Source organism: Cherax quadricarinatus, chromosome 77 (genome assembly GCF_038502225.1).
Source record: "Cherax quadricarinatus isolate ZL_2023a chromosome 77, ASM3850222v1, whole genome shotgun sequence".
NCBI classification, from domain to species: Eukaryota; Metazoa; Arthropoda; class Malacostraca; order Decapoda; family Parastacidae; genus Cherax; species Cherax quadricarinatus.
This window is the reverse complement of record NC_091368.1, coordinates 12,110,313-12,130,691: the sequence shown is the minus strand read 5'-3', so window position 1 is coordinate 12,130,691 and position 20,379 is coordinate 12,110,313. Positions and strand designations below refer to the sequence as shown.

At 40.4% G+C, this 20,379-nt stretch overlaps 1 protein-coding gene across 1 annotated transcript in view; it reads right to left on the bottom strand.

Annotated features, from left to right (window-relative positions):
• Positions 1-20,379, bottom strand: part of LOC128702000 (uncharacterized) — a 237,416-nt gene that overhangs the window by 51,574 nt on the left and 165,463 nt on the right. Inside the window, exons 2-3 of the mRNA XM_070101492.1 lie at positions 4,233-4,368; positions 1,856-1,989 (exon numbers count right to left, since the gene is read on the bottom strand). Coding sequence (XP_069957593.1) covers positions 1,856-1,989; positions 4,233-4,368 — 270 coding nt within the window. The remainder of the gene's footprint in view (positions 1-1,855; positions 1,990-4,232; positions 4,369-20,379) is intronic.

The following is a 20,379-nucleotide window of genomic DNA, read 5'->3' as shown; positions in this document are numbered from 1 at the left end:
CCCTCTGGGTTTTCTGCTATTTTCTTTCTAGTTCTTGTACTTGTTTATTTCCTCTTATCTCCATGGGGAAGTGGAACAGAATTCTTCCTCCGTAAGTCATGCGATTGTATGAGGCGACTAAAATGCCGGGAACAAGGGGCTAGTAACCCCTTCTCCTGTACAAATTACTACATTTGAAAAGAGAAACTTTTGTTTTTCTTTTTGGGCCACCCTGCCTCGGTTGGATACGGCTGGTTTCTTAAAATATATATATATATATATATATATATATATATATATATATATATATATATATCTATATATATATATATATATATATATATATATATATATATATATATATATATATATATATATACATATATATATATATACATATATATATATATATCAAGGCAGGGTGGCCCGAGAAAGAAAAACTTTCATCATCATTCACTCCATTACTGTCTTGCCAGAAGGGTGCTTTACACTACAGTTATAAAACTGCAACATTAACACCCCTCGTTTAGAGTGTAGGCACTGTACTTTCCATCTCCAGGACTCAAATTCGGCCTGCCGGTTTCCCTGAATCCCTTCATAAATGTTACTTTGCTAACACTCCAACAGCACGTCAAGTATTGAAAACCATTTGTCTCCATTCATTCCTATCAAATACGCTCATGCACGCTTGCTGGAAGTCCAAGTCCCTCCCACACAAAACCTCCTTTACCCTCTCCCTCCAACCTTTCCTAGGCCGACCCCTACCCCGTCTTCCCTCCACTACATATTTATACACTCTCAAAGTCATTCTGTTTTGTTCCATTCTCTACATGTCCGAACCACATCAACAACCCCTCCTCAGCCCTCTGGATAATAGTTTTGGTAATCCCACACCTTCTCTTATTTTCCGAACTACGAACTCTCTGCATTATATTCACACCACACAATGCCCTCAGACATGACATCTCCACTGCCTCCAGCCTTCTCCTCGCTGCAACATTCATCACCCATGCTTCACACCCATTCAAGAGTGTTGGTACAACTATACTCATACATTCCCCTCTTTGCTTGTACGGACAAAGTTCTTTGCCTCCACACACTCCTAAGTGCACCACTCACCCTTTTCCCCTCATCAATTCTGTGATTCACCTCAGCCTTCATAGACCCATCTGCTGACACGTCCACTCCTATATATCTGAATACATTCACCTCCTCCATACTCTCTCCCTCCAATGTGATATCCAATCTTTCGTCACCTAATATTTTAGTTATCCTCATAACCTTACTCTTTCCTATATTCACTTTTAATTTTCTTCGTTTACATCCCTACCAAATTCATCCACCAGCCTCTGCAACTTCTCTTCAGAATCTCACAAAAGCACCGTGCCATCAGCAAAGAGCAACTGTGACAATATGCAAGACAATATGCAAGACAAGCCACGGACGGGGGGGGGGGGGGAATCTTTAACTCAAGTACTTTTACACTTCTCATTGCGTCATGAGGACCTATGCAATGTTGCAAGGCTGCAACTGAAGGAATGAGGGGACGTTTTCTCAGAATAGCGCAGAGTGGGTCTGTCACCTGCTGCTGGCTCTCTCAGATTCAGAGATGACGATGAGGTGATCGGACTATTCTGTCGTTGATGTACCTTCAGAAGTGGACAGATTCACCTGTTTTTATAAATGTCTCGTTTATTAACTTGTCGGTTTTGAAAACGATTTATTCACTTACCTGTCCTTACGGAACCAAGTGAACTTAGCAGCCTAACCTTTATGTTGATGAACTAGAGGAGAATATAACTCCTTCTCCCTGATGAATCAGGCATTGTGAACAGAACATCTTGTTGACGAACCAGGTGAAGCAGGATCTACTTACCTCCTTATCGTTGATGAACCAGGTGAGCTGAGCAGGAGGGCGGGACTCAGCAGAGACGCAGGTCACATAAGCAGTGTCGCCTATATGGTAGTCATGCTTCGTCCCGTAGATACGCGGCTTCTCCTCTGGGATGTCTGCCAGGATTATATCCGGAGCAATTGTTATTGTTGTTGTCGTTGATGTTTGTAGTGTTGATGTTGTTATTGTTGATATTGTTACTGTTGATGTTATTGTTGTAGTTGTTTTTGTTGTTATTGTTGCATTTTGTTGCTTGTCGTTAAAGTTCCTGTTATGTTATAGCTGATAAAATGTCACAGTTTCGTGGCTGGAAAAAATAACAAATATCCTGTACTTAGGAGAGGAAAGTAATGACGACAGTTTGGTCCGCCCTGACCCGCTGCCTGGTCACAATTGTCCTCGATGGACCGACGTGTCCTCATAACTTTCCACAGATATGTGCAGGTTATTTGTATTTTTTTTATGTTGGTATTATGTTTTGTTTTTATGTTGTAGAAAGACACACACCTTTATACATACATCTTAGGATATTTAATAAGAAAACATTACGTCACGAGTGACAGTCAGTCCTAATACAGAGTAAACAAGGGGTCAGTTAGCAATAGAAACGAATGGTAACATGAAATAAATGATATAGGATGTAGTAGTTTAAAGAAGTACCAATCTTTGCACTGGATAAGAGTCTACCTGTAGTGAGCGAACTGACTAGCTGAGGCACTTCATTATAAAGGTGGTATCACTCTTGAGAAGCATTCTTTGTTTTAGCTACCAGACATCTATATCGTGAAGTATAAATAATGAGTCAGTTGTGGCGATATTGGTTTGAGGGCAAAGCTAGGTAATGACATATATTATCAGCAGAGTGTAAATAGCTTTCACTTTGTAAACAGGCGAATTTAATCCCAATTCACAAAAATAATAAAGCAGAAATCTGCAACAACAGACCAGTATTACTCCTGTCAAACGCTGAAAAAATTCTTGTGACATAATCTCACGGACTACCACTCTCTTCCTCAATATCGCCAATATTGTTTCAGAAAAAGTCACTCTGCTGCTCATCTGCTGTTAAACCTCTCCAATATGTGCCACCAGTTGCTGGGTGAATCTCAGATGTGCTGTGTAGTAGCACTGAACAGTGCGGGCACTTTAGGATAAGTATGACACCTGAAACTTTGCAAAAATGCAAGTAATAGTAGTCTCTGGCTCAGCACTTTGCCTGAACAATGATTCCCTTCAAGGTAGACCTCTAAGATTAGTTCTTAACTGGATAAAGTCAACAAGACGCTCTACTGAAGCACGAGTGCCACAGGGAAGTGCGCTGAGGTCATTATAATGAAATGTCTACTTCAGTAACCTTCAGCTCATCCTAGAATCCCATGCACATACAGACGAATGTACTCTGACATTTACTTATCCAAGAGAAGAAATAACAGCTGCTCTTTGTTACATTAATCACCAGTTTACAGTTAAATCATCCAGGGGAAAATGATGATAGGTCACATTTCTTTCTGAGTAAACACAAGTAATGGTCTCTAGAAACTATAATGACAATGCTGGAGGAGTGGTAAGAATGAATTGGAGTGTTGGTACCCGAGGTCGAGGCTGATATCCTTGGGTGAAATATAACTCCAAACAGACTATGAAGAATCACATTCTAAATCTTGCAAATGAAGAAGCTAGGAAGCTTATAGCTTCCTAACTACTCGACAGTAGAGGTTGCAAGATTCAGTACGAGTATGCTCCATTTTCTTGAACTGCCGTACCCCCGTCTCATCTGCGACTTCCTGACTGAATAGATAACAAAGAAAGACGACTTATCATTCGCCTGAACCTGGCCTAGATAGATCTGTAATTTCAGCAGAGCCTTGAATACAGGAGCACCACAATTGGCTCAACACCGAGGACAGCGAGAAGTGAGCTTCTACATAACATGATGGACAGCAAGCAACAACTTCACTCTGACTTTACCCTTCTCTAGAACATCATTCCTTTGAGATCATTTATTCCTAGGATGACTCGTGTCTAGAGCATTTTCATACATCATAATGAAATCAGTTGGCAAAATAAAATCACTGAATAAATAAATAACAAAAAAGGTCCAATACTGTGACTGGAACACTAAACAAATAACCCGCACATACGAGAGAGGTACTTACAACGACGTGGCAAACAGACAGCTCCAACTTCATCATGTTCATTATCTATATATATCTATATATCTTCTAACAAAAAAAAAAATACTCTCAAATTAGCTGATGTAGGTAACAGTTCTTAGCTTGCAAACTCAGTTAGCAACCCATAACCTAAAACCAACCTTGTATAACACCGTGTAAAAAAACAGAGACCACGTAATACTCACGGATGACGGTCATGGGAGCCATCTTGTCGGCCGTATGAAAATTTGGTCCCTCGGTGATAACTTCACACTTGTAATTACCAGAGGAGCTCAACTGCACACTCTTCAGCACCACCAGCTCCCCGGTGGAGAGTTCCTTCTGCGGAGGTAAGAAACAATTGAATTAGCTGTCATTGTTAGTTAGGTTAGAGCATGGGTATCTTGTCCCAAGGTTCGTAGGTTCGAGTCTCCTTCGACCAGAAATTAGTGTTTGTGAATATTTCGCCTGTTCTGCGAATTCTAAATATACATTCATATGCATATACAGTGGTTCCCCGCTTTTCGTAGTTCCCGGCAATCGTAAAATTCGCCAATCATAGGGGTATTTTCGTATAAACATGGACTCGCTTTTCATAGGTTGACTCGCCAGTCGTAGTTCGTCCGGGACGCGTACCCACGGCGTGAGCCAGGGCGGCAGCCAGTCTGGCATTGTTTACCAGTGAGCGAAGGTTCCCTCACGTGCTCCAGCGAAATATTTCATAATATTCCATTTATTTTAGTGCTTGCAAGTACTAAATAAGCTACCATGGCTCCAAAGAAAGCTCCTAGTGCCAATCCTGTGGTAAAGAAGGTGAGAAATACGATTGAATTTAAGAAAACCATCATTGAACAATATGAAAGTGGTACAAGTGTGGCCGAACTGTCCAGGATGTATAAGAAACCCTACACAACCTTATGTTCCATAGTGGCCAAGAAAAATGAAATAAAGGATGCTGTTGTTGCAAAGGGAGTAACTATGCTGACAAAAATGAGATCACCAGTACTGGAAAAGGTTGAGAAGTTATTATTGGTGTGGATAAATGAGAAACAATTAGCAGGAGATACTCTTATGACTTCGATTATTTGTGAAAAGGCTAGGCAGTTGCATGAAGATTTGGTAAAGAAATTGCCTGCAAATAGGGGTGAAGTGAGTGAATTTAAGGCCAGCAAAGGCTGGTTTGAGAGATTTAAGAACCGTACTGGCATACACAGTGTGGTAAGGCATGGTGCATGGTGAGGCTGCCAGTTCTGACCACAAGGCGGCTGAAAAAATATGTGCATGAATTCCAGGAGTACATAGAGGCTGAAGGACTGAAACCTGTTCAAGTGTTCAGTTGTGACGAAACAGGCCTCTTTTGGAAGAAAATGCCAAAGAGGACCTTCATTACACAAGAGGAAAAGGAAATGCCAGGACACAAGCCTGTGAAAGACAGGCTGACGCTAATGTTCTGTGCTAATGCTAGTGGGGATTTCAAAGTGAAGCCATGACTAGTGTACCATTCTGAAAATCCCAGTGTGTTCAGGAAAAACAATGTTATGAACAGTAAATTGTGTGTGTTTTGGAAATCTAATAGTGAGGCATGGGTCACGAGAGAAATTTTCGTCGAGTGGTTCAATGAAGTGTTTGGCCCTAGTGTGAAGGAGTATCTCCTGGAAAAGAAATTGGATCTCAAGTGCCTGCTAGTAATGGACAATGTACCTGCTCATCCTCCAAACTTGGATGACCTAATTTTCGAGGAGTTTGGGTTCATCACAGTAAAGTTCTTGCCCCCGAATACCACTCCTCTCCTCCAATCCATGGACCAGCAGGTTATTGCAAACTTTAAAAAACTCTACACAAAAGCAATATTTCACAGGTGCTTGACTGTGACCACAGACACTCACTTGACCCTAAGGGAATTTTGGAGAGAACACTTCAGCATCCTCCACTGCATAACCCTTATAGGTATGGCTTGGGAGGGAGTGACTACCAGGACTTTGAACTCTGCCTGGAGAAAATTGTGGCAAGATTGTGTCAACAAGAGGGATTTTGAAGAATTTTGGACTGACCTTAATGAGCCTATGTCTGTTGTAAAATCAATTATGGCACTGGGGAGTTCCATGGGGGTTGGATGTGAGTTTGGAGGATGTGGAAGAATTGGTGGAAGACCACAATGAAGAGCTCACCACTGAGGAGCTGCAGAAGCTTCAGCAGGAAGAGCAACACATCGCAGCTCAGAATCTTGCTGCAGAGGAGGAGGAAGAGAGATTGAAGAAGGTGCCTTCTTCAGAAATTAAAGAGATTTTTGCTCTGTGGGGTAAGATGGAAAGCTTTATGGAGAAACATCACCCTAACAAGGTTGTTGCAAGCCAGGTTGGCAACATGTACAGTGACAAAGTCTTGGGCCATTTTAGGGAAGTGTTAAAGAGACGCCAGAAACAGAGCTCTCTCCACAGTTATTTTGTGAGACAGGACTCCAATGACTCTCAAGGTGGTCCTAGTGGCATTAAGAAACAGAGAAGAGAAGCAACCCCAGAAAAACAAATGGTACCCGAGGTGATGATGGAAGGGGATTCCCCTTCCAAACTATAAACAATCCACTCTCTCTCCTCCTCCAGTCTCCCATACACTAAGAAGAATCTCCAATAAAGGTAAGTGTTATGCTGTTAATGTTTCATTCATCATTTCCCATTGTATTGTTTATGTACTACGTGTATATTTCATGTTAAAAATTTTTTTTTAATACTTCTGGGTGTCAGGAACGGATTAATTGTATTTACATTATTTCTTATGGGGAAAATTGATTCGTAAATCGTAAATTTCGCTTATAGTAACGGCTCCAGGAACGGATTAATTACGCACAACGAGGGACCACTGTATATATATATATATATATATATATATATATATATATATATATATATATATATATATATATATATATATATATATATATATATATATATATGTATATATATATATATATAATATATGACGATATATATATATATATATATATATATATATATATATATATATATATATATATATATATATATATATATATATATATATATATATATATATATATATATATATGCAATAAGATCACAGTAAACAGGTGATTTCAAAATATGCAAAACAACCTCGCATCAAGATAGAGTCAAACTGTCTGTTTTCTCATCAATGTTTTTGAGAGCTTTACGAATTTGTAGTCCTGAGTTCATAGATGAGGAAATATCCAAAATTTATGAAATAGGTAATGATTTAAAATACCCAAGAAATGTAATTGATAAATCTTTTAAAGTTGCTAGGAACACTTTTTATAATCCAAAAAAGGGCAACCAGCCTTATTCAACTAAAAATATGTTGGTTCTCCCTTACCATGAAAACTTGGTTGATATGCCTTCTCTTCTTAAGAATTTTAATATTAAAGTTGTATTCAAAAATCTTGATACAGTAAAAAAACTTTTGATTAAGAATTCCCCCCAAAATGCTGATGGATGTGTCTATAAGATTCCTTGTAAAATTTGCGATAAAGTTTATTACGGTCAAACTGGTAAAAATCTCGAACTAAGATTAAAACAACATAAATATAGCATTAGAACTGGACAAGATTCCAATGCTCTATTTATTCATGTAAGAGATTTTAACCATCCAATTGATTTTCAAAAAGTTGAGAAAGTAGTATCAAGCAAGTCCATGGTCGACAGGAATATAATTGAATCTTGTTTCATAAAAAGCAGTTTTGACAATAATATGAATATTTCCTTTGGTTTATATAAATTAGATCCATTTATAATTAATAGAATTTGGGTAGAATTTAATAATACACTGGACAATTTAATAATACACTGGGGGTGAGTTTTGCAAAGGACCTGTCCAAGTTGGCTCGCCGCGCGTCACGTGCTTAACCGTTGTGGGATCTGATAGTGAGGTGCTGGCCGACCCATTATATAGCTTCCTTGGATGCTTCACTTTCATAGTTCCTTGATAATGTGAGTAGTCACGAAAGCGCTTGGAATTTCTCTATTCTTTCAGAGTGGTTGTTTTGCATATATATATATATATATATATATATATATATATATATATATATATATATATATATATATATATATATATATATATATATATTAAGAAATTAAGTCGAATTTTTAACTTGTGGGACTTGATCAGTGCAGAAGAAAACTGTGAAACAAAAGATATATGATTAGGAAAGCTTATCGAGAACATTCTGAAGAGTCGTGTGGTATCCATTAATGCAATAAGATCACAGTAAACAGGTGATTTCAGAATATGCAAAACAACCACTCTGAAAGAATAGAGAAATTCCAAGCGCTTTCGTGACTACTCACATTATCAAGGAACTATGAAAGTAAAGCATCCAAGGAAGCTATATAATAATATAATAATACACTATATAATAATACACTGGACAAATAATCTTTAAAATTTCTTATTTCTTGGGTAGAATAGTTTGTGGGGTGAGTTGTGCCAAGGACCTTTCCAAGTTGGCTCGCCGCGCGTCACGTGTTTAAACCGTTGTGGGATCTGATAGTGAGGTGCCGACCAGACCCCTTATATAGCTTCCTTGGATGCTTTACTTTCATAGTTCCTTGATAATGTGAGTAGTCACGAAAGCGCTTGGAATTTCTCTATTCTTTCAGAGTGGTTGTTTTGCATATTCTGAAATCACCTGTTTACTGTGATCTTATTGCATTAATGGATACCACACGACTCTTCAGAATGTTCTCGATAAACTTTCCTAATCATATATCTTTTGTTTCACAGTTTTCTTCTGCACTGATATATATATATATATATATATATATATATACATATAAATATATATACATATATATATATACATATAAATATATATACATATAAATATATATATATAGTGTTAGAGTGTTCAGCAGAAGTTTGTGGTTACAGGAAAGTGGGTGCAGGAGGGAAGAGGAGCGATTGGTGGAATGATGATGTAAAGAGAGTAGTAAGGGAGAAAAAGTTAGCATATGAGAAGTTTTTACAAAGTAGAAGTGATGCAAGGAGGGAAGAGTATATGGAGAAAAAGAGAGAAGTTAAGAGAGTGGTGAAGCAATGTAAAAAGAGAGCAAATGAGAGAGTGGGTGAGATGTTATCAACAAATTTTGTTGAAAATAAGAAAAAGTTTTGGAGTGAGATTAACAAGTTAAGAAAGCCTAGAGAACAAATGGATTTGTCAGTTAAAAATAGGAGAGGAGAGTTATTAAATGGAGAGTTAGAGGTATTGGGAAGATGGAAGGAATATTTTGAGGAATTGTTGGATGTTGATGAAGATAGGGAAGCTGTGATTTCGTGTATAGGGCGAGGAGGAATAACATCTTGTAGGAGTGAGGAAGAGCCAGTTGTGAGTGTGGGGGAAGTTCGTGAGGCAGTAGGTAAAATGAAAGGGGGTAAGGCAGCCGGGATTGATGGGATAAAGATAGAAATGTTAAAAGCAGGTGGGGATATAGTTTTGGAGTGGTTGGTGCAATTATTTAATAAATGTATGGAAGAGGGTAAGGTACCTAGGGATTGGCAGAGAGCATGCATAGTTAATTTGTATAAAGGCAAAGGGGATAAAAGAGAGTGCAAAAATTATAGGGGGATAAGTCTGTTGAGTGTACCTGGTAAAGTGTATGGTAGAGTTATAATTGAAAGAATTAAGAGTAAGACGGAGAATAGGATAGCAGATGAACAAGGAGGCTTTAGGAAAGGTAGGGGATGTGTGGACCAGGTGTTTACAGTGAAACATATAAGTGAACAGTATTTAGATAAGGCTAAAGAGGTCTTTGTGGCATTTATGGATTTGGAAAAGGCGTATGACAGGGTGGATAGGGGGGCAATGTGGCAGATGTTGCAAGTGTATGGTGTAGGAGGTAGGTTACTGAAAGCAGTGAAGAGTTTTTACGAGGATAGTGAGGCTCAAGTTAGAGTATGTAGGAAAGAGGGAAATTTTTTCCCAGTAAAAGTAGGCCTTAGACAAGGATGTGTGATGTCACCGTGGTTGTTTAATATATTTATGGATGGGGTTGTAAGAGAAGTAAATGCGAGGGTCTTGGCAAGAGGCGTGGAGTTAAAAGATAAAGAATCACACACAAAGTGGGAGTTGTCACAGCTGCTCTTTGCTGATGACACTGTGCTCTTGGGAGATTCTGAAGAGAAGTTGCAGAGATTGGTGGATGAATTTGGTAGGGTGTGCAAAAGAAGAAAATTAAAGGTGAATACAGGAAAGAGTAAGGTTATGAGGATAACAAAAAGATTAGGTGATGAAAGATTGAATATCAGATTGGAGGGAGAGAGTATGGAGGAGGTGAACGTATTCAGATATTTGGGAGTGGACGTGTCAGTGGATGGGTCTATGAAAGATGAGGTGAATCATAGAATTGATGAGGGAAAAAGAGTGAGTGGTGCACTTAGGAGTCTGTGGAGACAAAGAACTTTGTCCTTGGAGGCAAAGAGGGGAATGTATGAGAGTATAGTTTTACCAACGCTCTTATATGGGTGTGAAGCGTGGGTGATGAATGTTGCAGCGAGGAGAAGGCTGGAGGCAGTGGAGATGTCATGTTTGAGGGCAATGTGTGGTGTGAATATAATGCAGAGAATTCGTAGTTTGGAAGTTAGGAGGAGGTGCGGGATTACCAAAACTGTTGTCCAGAGGGCTGAGGAAGGGTTGTTGAGGTGGTTCGGACATGTAGAGAGAATGGAGCGAAACAGAATGACTTCAAGAGTGTATCAGTCTGTAGTGGAAGGAAGGCGGGGTAGGGGTCGGCCTAGGAAGGGTTGGAGGGAGGGGGTAAAGGAGGTTTTGTGTGCGAGGGGCTTGGACTTCCAGCAGGCATGCGTGAGCGTGTTTGATAGGAGTGAATGGAGACAAATGGTTTTTAATACTTGACGTGCTGTTGGAGTGTGAGCAAAGTAACATTTATGAAGGGATTCAGGGAAACCGGCAGGCCGGACTTGAGTCCTGGAGATGGGAAGTACAGTGCCTGCACTCTGAAGGAGGGGTGTTAATGTTGCAGTTTAAAAACTGTACTTTAAAGCACCCTTCTGGCAAGACAGTGATGGAGTGAATGATGGTGAAAGTTTTTCTTTTTCGGGCCACCCTGCCTTGGTGGGAATCGGCCGGTGTGATAATAAAAAAAATAATAAAATATATATATATATATATATATATATATATATATATATATATATATATATATATATATATATATATATATATATATATATATATATATATATATATATATGACGATCTGTTGGAGGTGTGAGCAGGGTAATATTTAGTGAAGGGATTCAGGGAAACCGGTTATTTTCATATAGTCGGACTTGAGTCCTGGAAATGGGAAGTACAATGTCTGCACTTTAAAGGACGGGTTTGGGATATTGGCAGTGTGGAGGGATATGTTGTGTATCTTTATACGTATATGCTTCTAAACTGTTGTATTCTGAGCACCTCTGCAAAAACAGTGATAATGTGTGAGTGTGGTGAAAGTGTTGAATGATGATGAAAGTATTTTCTTTTTGGGGATTTTCTTTCTTTTTTGGGTCACCCTGCCTCGGTAGGAGACGGCTGACTTGTTGAAAAAAAAATACATATAATTTTGCCAAAATCATTCTGAACCTAACGAAAAAATATATTTCAATGTGTTTGTTTAGTATTAATTTACTGCAAACAAATCTAAAATATATTTAGTTGGGTTAGGTTAAAATAAATTGTTCTTGTTATAATAAGGTTATGTAAGTTTTTTAAGATTCTTTAGGAGCGAAATTAAATTTTTTTTACGTTAACATTAATGAAAAAAATATATCTTTGCACGTATAAGAATTTTTTTTAGAAAGGACTTAATTTTAAATGATTTCTTGCTAATTTATCAGTTTTACATATTCGGCACGACATATATATATACATATATATGTATATATATATATATATATATATATATATATATATATATATATATATATATATATATATATATATATATATATATATATATATATATATCGTGCAAGAATAGGCAGAACTTGCCATCTTGGCTTAAATAGCAATGCTCATCTTGCCATATAGGACAAGTGAAAATTTGGGTATGCAATAATTTCGCCAAAATCATTCTGAACCTAACGAAAAAAATATATTTCCCTGTGTTTGTTTAGTATTAAATTATTGTAAACAAATCTAAAATATATTTAGTTGGGTTAGGGTAAAATAAATTGCTCTTGTTATAATAAGGTTAGGTAAGTTTTCTAAGATTCTTTTGGTGCAAAATTAAAATTTTTTACATTAACATTAATGAAAAAAACATATCTTTAAACGTATAAGAGAAACTTTTAGAAGGGACTTAATTTTAAATGAGTTCTTGCTAATTGAAAAGTTTTACATATTCGTTACATATATATATATATATATATATATATATATATATATATATATATATATATATATATATATATATATATATATATATATATATATATATATAACGATAAAGAAGTTTTCGTTTCATTTATGGATTGGGAAATGGCATTTGATAAGAGCTATGTGGCAAATGTTGCAAGTGTATGGTATTGATGGTAGGTTATTGAAAGCAGTTAAGAGTTTTCTTGGAAGAGTTTGTAGGCAAGAGGGAGACAATTTTACAGTACAAGTAGCCCTTAGACAGGGATGCCTGATGTCACTATAGTTGTTCAATGTATTTATATATGGGGTTTTAATAGAAGTGAATGCCCATGTGTTAAGAAGAGGTGTGGAATTAAGAGATAAATTTATCTAACACAAAGGTAGAGTTCTTACAGTTGCTTTTGCGTGATACCACTGCGCTTTTAGAAGATTCTGAAGAGATGTTGCAAAGGTAGTTTGACGAGTTTGGTAGGGTATGTAAAAGGAGGAAATCAAATGTAATCACAGAGAAGAGCAAGGTGATAAAAATAACAAAAATAAAACAGATAAAGAAAGACTGTATGAGATTGGAGAGAGGATGAATGCAGGAAGTGAATGTATTCAGATATTTGAGAGTGGACTTGGCAGCAGATTGGTCTGTAAGAGACGAGGTGAAACACAGAATTGATGAGTGGAAAAAGGTGAGTGGTGCATAAAGCAGTCTGTCGAAACAAAGAGGGAAATGTACGAGAATATAGTGGTACCACCCATGCTTCACTGGGTGTGAAGCATGGGCTATGAATTTTGCAACATGGAAAAGGCTGGAAGCAATGGACATGTGTCTGAGGGCAGTGTGTGGTGTGAATATTATGCAGATAATCCAGAAGGCAGAGTTGTTGAGATGGTTCGGACATATAGAAAAGATGGATTAAAATAGGATGACTGGGAGGGCATATAAATCAGTAGTGGAATGAAGAAAGGGTAGGGGTCTTCTTAGGAAATGTTGGAGGGAGAGGGAAAGGAGGTTATGTGTGCGAGGGGTTTAGATTTCCAGCAAGTGTGTGTGAGCATGTCAGATAAGAGCACTGGAGTCCAATGTTGTTTAAGAATTGACGTGCTGTTGGAGTGCTGTTGGCAAAGTAACATTTCTGAAGGGATTCAAAGAAACCGGTTAGAGAGACTTGAGTCCTGGAGGTGGGAAGTACAGTGTCTGTCCTCTGAAGAAGGAGTGGAGATACGTAGAAGTTCTTTCACTATAGTGAGTAGTTTGGAAAATCTTTCTGTGGCTCATCATGCAGTGGGAAATAAACATCACCCCCTCCCCATCAAAATAAAAATCGAAAAAAATGTAATTATTTTTTGAAAATTTAGCTCAATCACTTTATGATTCGGCCCTCCAGATCTCGCTCTAACTCTCTCCAAGTCCTCTGATAAAGTTTTCCTTTAAAAGAATCTTAATGAAATATACTTAGTGAATTTCCATGGTAGTGAAATGTGAAGTTTGCTGTCCTTAGAGTTTCAGACTATCATAGACATTTCAGACCTTACACATAATGTTGGTCCCAAAAATAAGTTTCAGATCACTTAAATGATATTTAAGTAGCTCCGGGGTCCAACATCTTACAGGTATAATATGTATTTAGTAAAATTGCCTAAGATAACATAAATTGTTAACCTAAGGTAATCCAAAATATCAAAAGTGGCTTATTTTCACAGTCCTCTCCAGACAGACCACTTATGTGGTATTTACGCAGTTCCTGGGTCTCTCCCAAGGGGTAACAAGTGTTACAGCTCCTAACCCCTTATGAGGTGTAAGGTAAACTACAGCTCCTGTATCCTCATAGGCATACATCGACCAAACAGTACACATAATTTTATTTATTTATGCACCAGAATGGTTAAACACATTATTTTTACACAAAAAAATAAAAATTATATCACATTTTATATAACTGGTAAATAGGTAACCTAACGGCTCTCCCCCAGGTACATAAGAATATGTGGTATAAGAGCTTTAGTTCCCAAAACAGAATGTTTGTGATCACTTATGTGGATCTTAAGACACCTCTCTGGTCTCCCACAGGTAAGCTACGTCTCTAGATCTCCTGGGCAAATGTGGCAAAATTACCTAGGATAACCCAAAAATTCAAAGTATCTTTTTCCCACCAAGTCCAGCAAAGATGAGCTCCAGCTCTGGTACCATCATAGGTATATTCATTCTAACAAAGGTGTATTTCCTGTTTCTTCTGCATTGGTAAGCAGGTAACCTAGTGGTATTAAGCTCGTGGTACTCTCAAAGGTAGCTCCTCATCACTTATGTGGTAGGAAAGGGAAGCTTAGGTCTTACAGTTTATAAAAGATATATCTCTCTGGTTCCTCTAAGGGTAATCATTGGTAAGCAGGTAACTTGATCTCCTGGTGGGGTGAGTGAGGGGTCCGTCGCCTGCCATCCCTGAGGCAATCCCGGAGTTCAAATTCCCACGTCAGTTCTGTACCTCTGGCAATGTGACCCTTCATTTACCATTTCATCCTCTCTCTCTCTCGCATTCTCTCCTTCTCTCTCTCTCTCTCTCTCTCTCTCTCTCTCTCTCTCTCTCTCTCTCTCTCTCTCTCTCTCTCTCTCTCTCTCTCTCTCTCTCTCTCTCTCTCTCTCTCTCTCTCTCTCTCTCTCTCTCTCACACACACACACACACACACACACACACACACACACACACACACACACACACACACACACACACACACACACACACACACACACACACACACACACACACACACACACACACACACACACACACACACACACACACACACACACACACACACACTCTCACACACACACACACACACACACACACACACACACACACACACACACACACACACACACACACACACACACACACACACACACACACACACACACACAACACACACACAAACACACATACATGGTGGGTGCAGACGTGGGAGTGCACAAGGCTCGAGAACCTTCGTGCTTTTGAGGCGTGCAATAACCAGCCTTAGCAGTAATCAGTGGTAGTGACAAAGTCAGTGAACAAACCTGTAGTGATAACTATAGTTATTAGTTGAAAAAATTCGAGAGAAACCTGAATTCAGTATTTTCTTTTAAAAGTGTCAAACCGTTGTGGATCTACTAGGCACTGTTGCCACAGATACAAACATAAAAAGATCAAAGTGAGTGTGAAACGGGTGATCAGAATTACCAGCGTTTGGGTAACAAGTGAAATGTGGGGCACCGTAATGTGAGAGTGAAAAAGTTAATAAGCAAAAGGATAAAGAAAAAATAAAATATACAACAAGGGAAGGTGGCAGTAGGCCAACTGAAGCAGTGACGTCACAACAGTTTGTATGACATTATGCATATAAAGTGTAACACCGAATGTGAAGTGTATTCTGTAATAAGTGAAAAGTGAAATCACTTGAGGAACGCGGGATGCATGAGCATATATGGTTATAAACATCACGGGTGAAGGAGTTACAAAATAGTGATAGAAGGCCTATGTACGACGACTACGTCATCAGCTTCTGGCAACTTGTCATCACACCGCTATCAGCGCAAGTATTCACCTGTTGAGGTTGCATTTTGCAAGATTGAGTCTGGTCCTGCATCACTGTTAGATGCTGGTCACTCACTCCTGCAAGCCATTACCAGAATTAGAGTAGAAATAGCATAGAGGAGAGTGCAAGGAGTAAAGCGGTAGTGAGGGATAACGTCAGACACTTAAGCTGTGACAAGCTAAATTTTACAGCCTAGCTACTTTCTGAATTTTAGAAGTAGAATCGATAAGTGTTACAAGTATTGGTAAGCTTAGAATTACTGGTATCTACCGGTATTTATTAGCAGTATGAATACTTAGAAGTGGGGGACACACACACACACACACACACACACACACACACACACACACACACAGGAACAAGCACTTGTAGCTGTAGTAAACACGCAAACACACACATACACAGGATTTACACCGTCCTGTGACTGACCATCTGAACCTCGCTCCTCTCTCTCTCCCTCTCTTCCTATCTAATCTCTCTCTACCTATCTCTCTCTACCTATATATCTCTCTCTCTCCTCTCTCTCTCTTCCCTCTCCCGTCTCTCCCCTCTAACATCTCTTCCCTCTAACACCTCCCCCCCTCTAACATCTCTCCCCTCTAACATCTCTCCCCTCCCATTATCTCTCCCCTCTCCCTTTTCCCATCTCTCTCCCCTCCTCCCCTCTCTCTCCCCCTCCTAGCCTCTCTCCCCTAGCCTCTCTCTCCCCTCATCATCTCCCTCCTCTTTCCCCCTCCCCTCTCCCCCTCTCTCTCCCCCTCTCTTTGCCTTCTCTCTCCCCTCTCGCTCTTCCATCTCCCCCTCTTTCCCCCCTCTCTCTCCCCTCTCCCCCCTCTCTCTCTCCCCCTCTCTTTTGCCTTCTCTCTCTCTCTCTCTCTCCCTCTCTCTCTCTCTCTCTCTCTCTCTCTCTCTCTCTCTCTCTCTCCCTCCCTCTCACTCTCTCTCTCTCTCTCTCTCTCTCTCTCTCTCTCTCTCTCTCTCTCTCTCTCTCCCTCTCTCTCTCTCTCTTCCTCTCTCTCTTCCCCATTTCCTTCTCAATCTCCCCCTCTCCTACCCTTTCCTTCACTCTCTCCCCTCTCTCTCTCACTCTCTCTCACTCTCTCTTCCATTTTTCCTTCTCACTATCCCCCCTCTCTCTTTCTACCTTCCCTTCTCTCTCTCTCTCTCCATCTCTTCCCCATTTTCCCTTCTCACTCTCCCCCTCCTTCCCTTCCCTTCTCTCTCTTTCCCCCTCCTCACACTCTCCCCCTTTTCCCTTCTCACTCTTCCCATCTCTCTCTCCTTCTACCTTTCCCTTCTCTCTTCTCTCACATGGTAGGGACACGCAGGAACCAAGGATCAGATGAGAATGGTTCTGGTAGAGAGGAGTGGATGGAGGAGCAGTGGAAAAGGATGGAACAAGAGTGGGAGAGAAAATTAGGAGAGCTTTCTGAAAAAATGGAGAAAGAGCTCTCTGTGAAATTGGAAAAGAGGTTGGAGAAGGAGACAAAGAATTGGGAGGGACAATTCGAAACTGCAGTAGCCTAGATAAGGGTCCAAGAAGTTGAGATAAATAGGCTGAAGCGAGTTACAGGGGCAGTGACCAGAGAAGACACAGCACATGAAGCTGAGAAGCCGAACAGGACGGAAGGAATTATGAATTATGCTAAGGTCATATCAACCTCCCAAAAAGAGCCAAGGAGTAGAAGGGAAGAACAGCTGGTTGCAGACGGAGAGGGTGATAGGTCGAATACTGAGGCACAACCATGCTATCAAGAGCCACTGGAAAAATCAAGGGAGAAACTGACCACATACAGGCAGGATCCAGAGTCACAGAGGGTGAGGCAATGGGAGGAGGAAAGGGCAAAATCAGTGTTTATCCATGGGTTTCAGGAGAGAGAGGAAAGGACACACACTGAAAAGCAGCAGGAAGAAAGTAAGGAGATTGAGAAAATCATCACGGAAATAGGTGAAGAGATGGACGAGATTGTAAATTTTCAGAGAATAGGGGGGTACTCGAAGGGGAGAAACGAAACCAATCAAGCCGATTCTCAGGACGGAAACAGTGCGAAACAGGATCCTCCAAGAGAAACCACGATTGAAATACTCGGAAGAGTACAAGAGGGTGTTCCTAGACAGAGACAGAACACAATCAGAAAGACAGCAGCTGAGTGAGAGGACAAAAAAGCGAAAGGAGCTAGGAAAAGAGACAAGGATGGAACCAGCAGAGGTCAGTCAGAGCAGAACAGAATAGCAAGGGCAAGCACACACACAACTATTCTCAGAACCATACAACCTATCACACCATCCCAACACACACTACAATCCATACCCACAGCCTCCACCCAACACCGAGCTATAGAATCCCACAGTATGCCACCAGGTCTCCCACCCCCACAGGCCCCCCAAACCACAGTGTTGGAAAGGAAACTGAAGGTATGGTACACAAACGCTGATGGTATAACAAATAAGTGGGAGGAGTGGCATGAAAGAGTCAAAGAGGCATCACCGGACATCATAGCTCTCACAGAAACCAAGCTTACAGGTATGATAACAGATGCCATCTTTCCAATGGGATACCAAATCCTGAGGAAAGACAGAGGGAACAGGGGGGGGTGGAGGAATGGCATTGCTGATCAAAAATCGCTGGAATTTTGATGAGCTGGAGAGAGGAGACTGCGGAGAAGAAAGTGATTACATAGCGGGAACGCTTCACTCTGGAGGTCCCAAGGTGGTAATAGCAGTGATATATAACCCACCACAGAACAGCAGGAGGCCAAGGCTAGAGTACGACGAGAGCAATAAAGCGATGGTTGACACACTGGCTAGAGTGGCCAGAAGAGCTCATGCATGCAGGGCAAAGCTCCTGATCATGGGTGACTTTAACCACAAGGAGATCGATTGGGAGAAATTGAACCCGCATGGGGGCCAAGATACATGGAGGGCTAAGATGATGGAGGTGGTACTGGAAAACTTCATGTACAAACACGTAAGGGACACTACAAGAGAGAGAGGAGAGGATGAACCAGCAAAGCTAGATTTAGTATTCACCTTGAGTAGTGCAGATATCGAGGACATCACATATGAAAGACCACTTGGGGCCAGTGACCATGTGGTTTTAAGCTTCGAATATACAGTAGAGCTACAAGTGGAGGGAGAAGCAGGAAGGCCAGGATGAATGAAGCCAAACTACAAGAAAGGGGACTACACAGGAATGAGGAACTTCCTGAACGGGGTTCAGTGGGACAGAGAACTGGCAGGGAAGCCAGTTAATGAGATGATGGAATATGTAGCAACAAAATGCAAGGAGGCTGAGGAGAGGTTTGTACCCAAGGGTAACAGGAATAATGAAAAAGCCAGGATGAGCCCATGGTTTACCCAAAGGTGCAGGGAGGCAAAAACCAAGTGTGCTAGGGAATGGAAGAAATATAGAAGGCAAAGGACCCAGGAGAATAAGGAGAGCAGTCGTAGAGCCAGAAACGAATATGCGAAGATAAGAAGGAAGGCCCAAAGACAGTATGAAAATGACATAGCAGCGAAAGCCAAATCTGACCCGAAACTGTTGTACAGCCACTTCAGGAGGAAAACAACTGTCAAGGACCAGGTAATCAGGCTAAGGAAGGAAGGAGGAGAGACAACAAGAAATGACCATGAAGTATGTGAGGAACTCAACAAGAGATTCAAAGAAGTGTTCACAGAGGAGACAGAAGGGGCTCCAGAAAGACGGAGAGGTGGGGCACACCACCATGTGCTGGACACAGTGCACACAACCGAGGAAGAAGTGAAGAGGCTTCTGATTGAGCTAGATACCTCAAAGGCAATGGGGCCAGATAACATCTCCCCATGGGTATTGAGAGAGGGAGCAGAGGCGCTATGTGTACCCCTAACAACAATATTCAATACATCTATCGAAACAGGGAGATTGCCTGAGGCATGGAAGACAGCAAATGCAGTCCCAATCTTTAAAAAAGGAGACAGACATGAAGCATTAAACTACAGAACAGTGTCACTGACATGTATAGTATGCAAAATCATGGAGAAGATTATCAGGAGAAGAGTGGTGGAACACCTAGAAAGGAATGATCTCATCAACAGCAGCCAACATGGTTTCAGGGACAGGAAATCCTGTGTCACAAACCTACTGGAGTTCTATGACATGGTGACAGCAGTAAGACAAGAGAGAGAGGGGTGGGTGGATTGCAAGAAGGCGTTTGACACAGTTCCACACAAGAGATTGATGCAAAAACTGGAGGACCAAGCCGGGATAACAGAGAAGGCACTACAATGGATCAGGGAATACTTGTCAGGAAGACAGCAGCGAGTCTAGGTACGTGGCGAGGTGTCAGAGTGGGCACCTGTGACCAGCGGGGTCCCACAGGGGTCAGTCCTAGGACCAG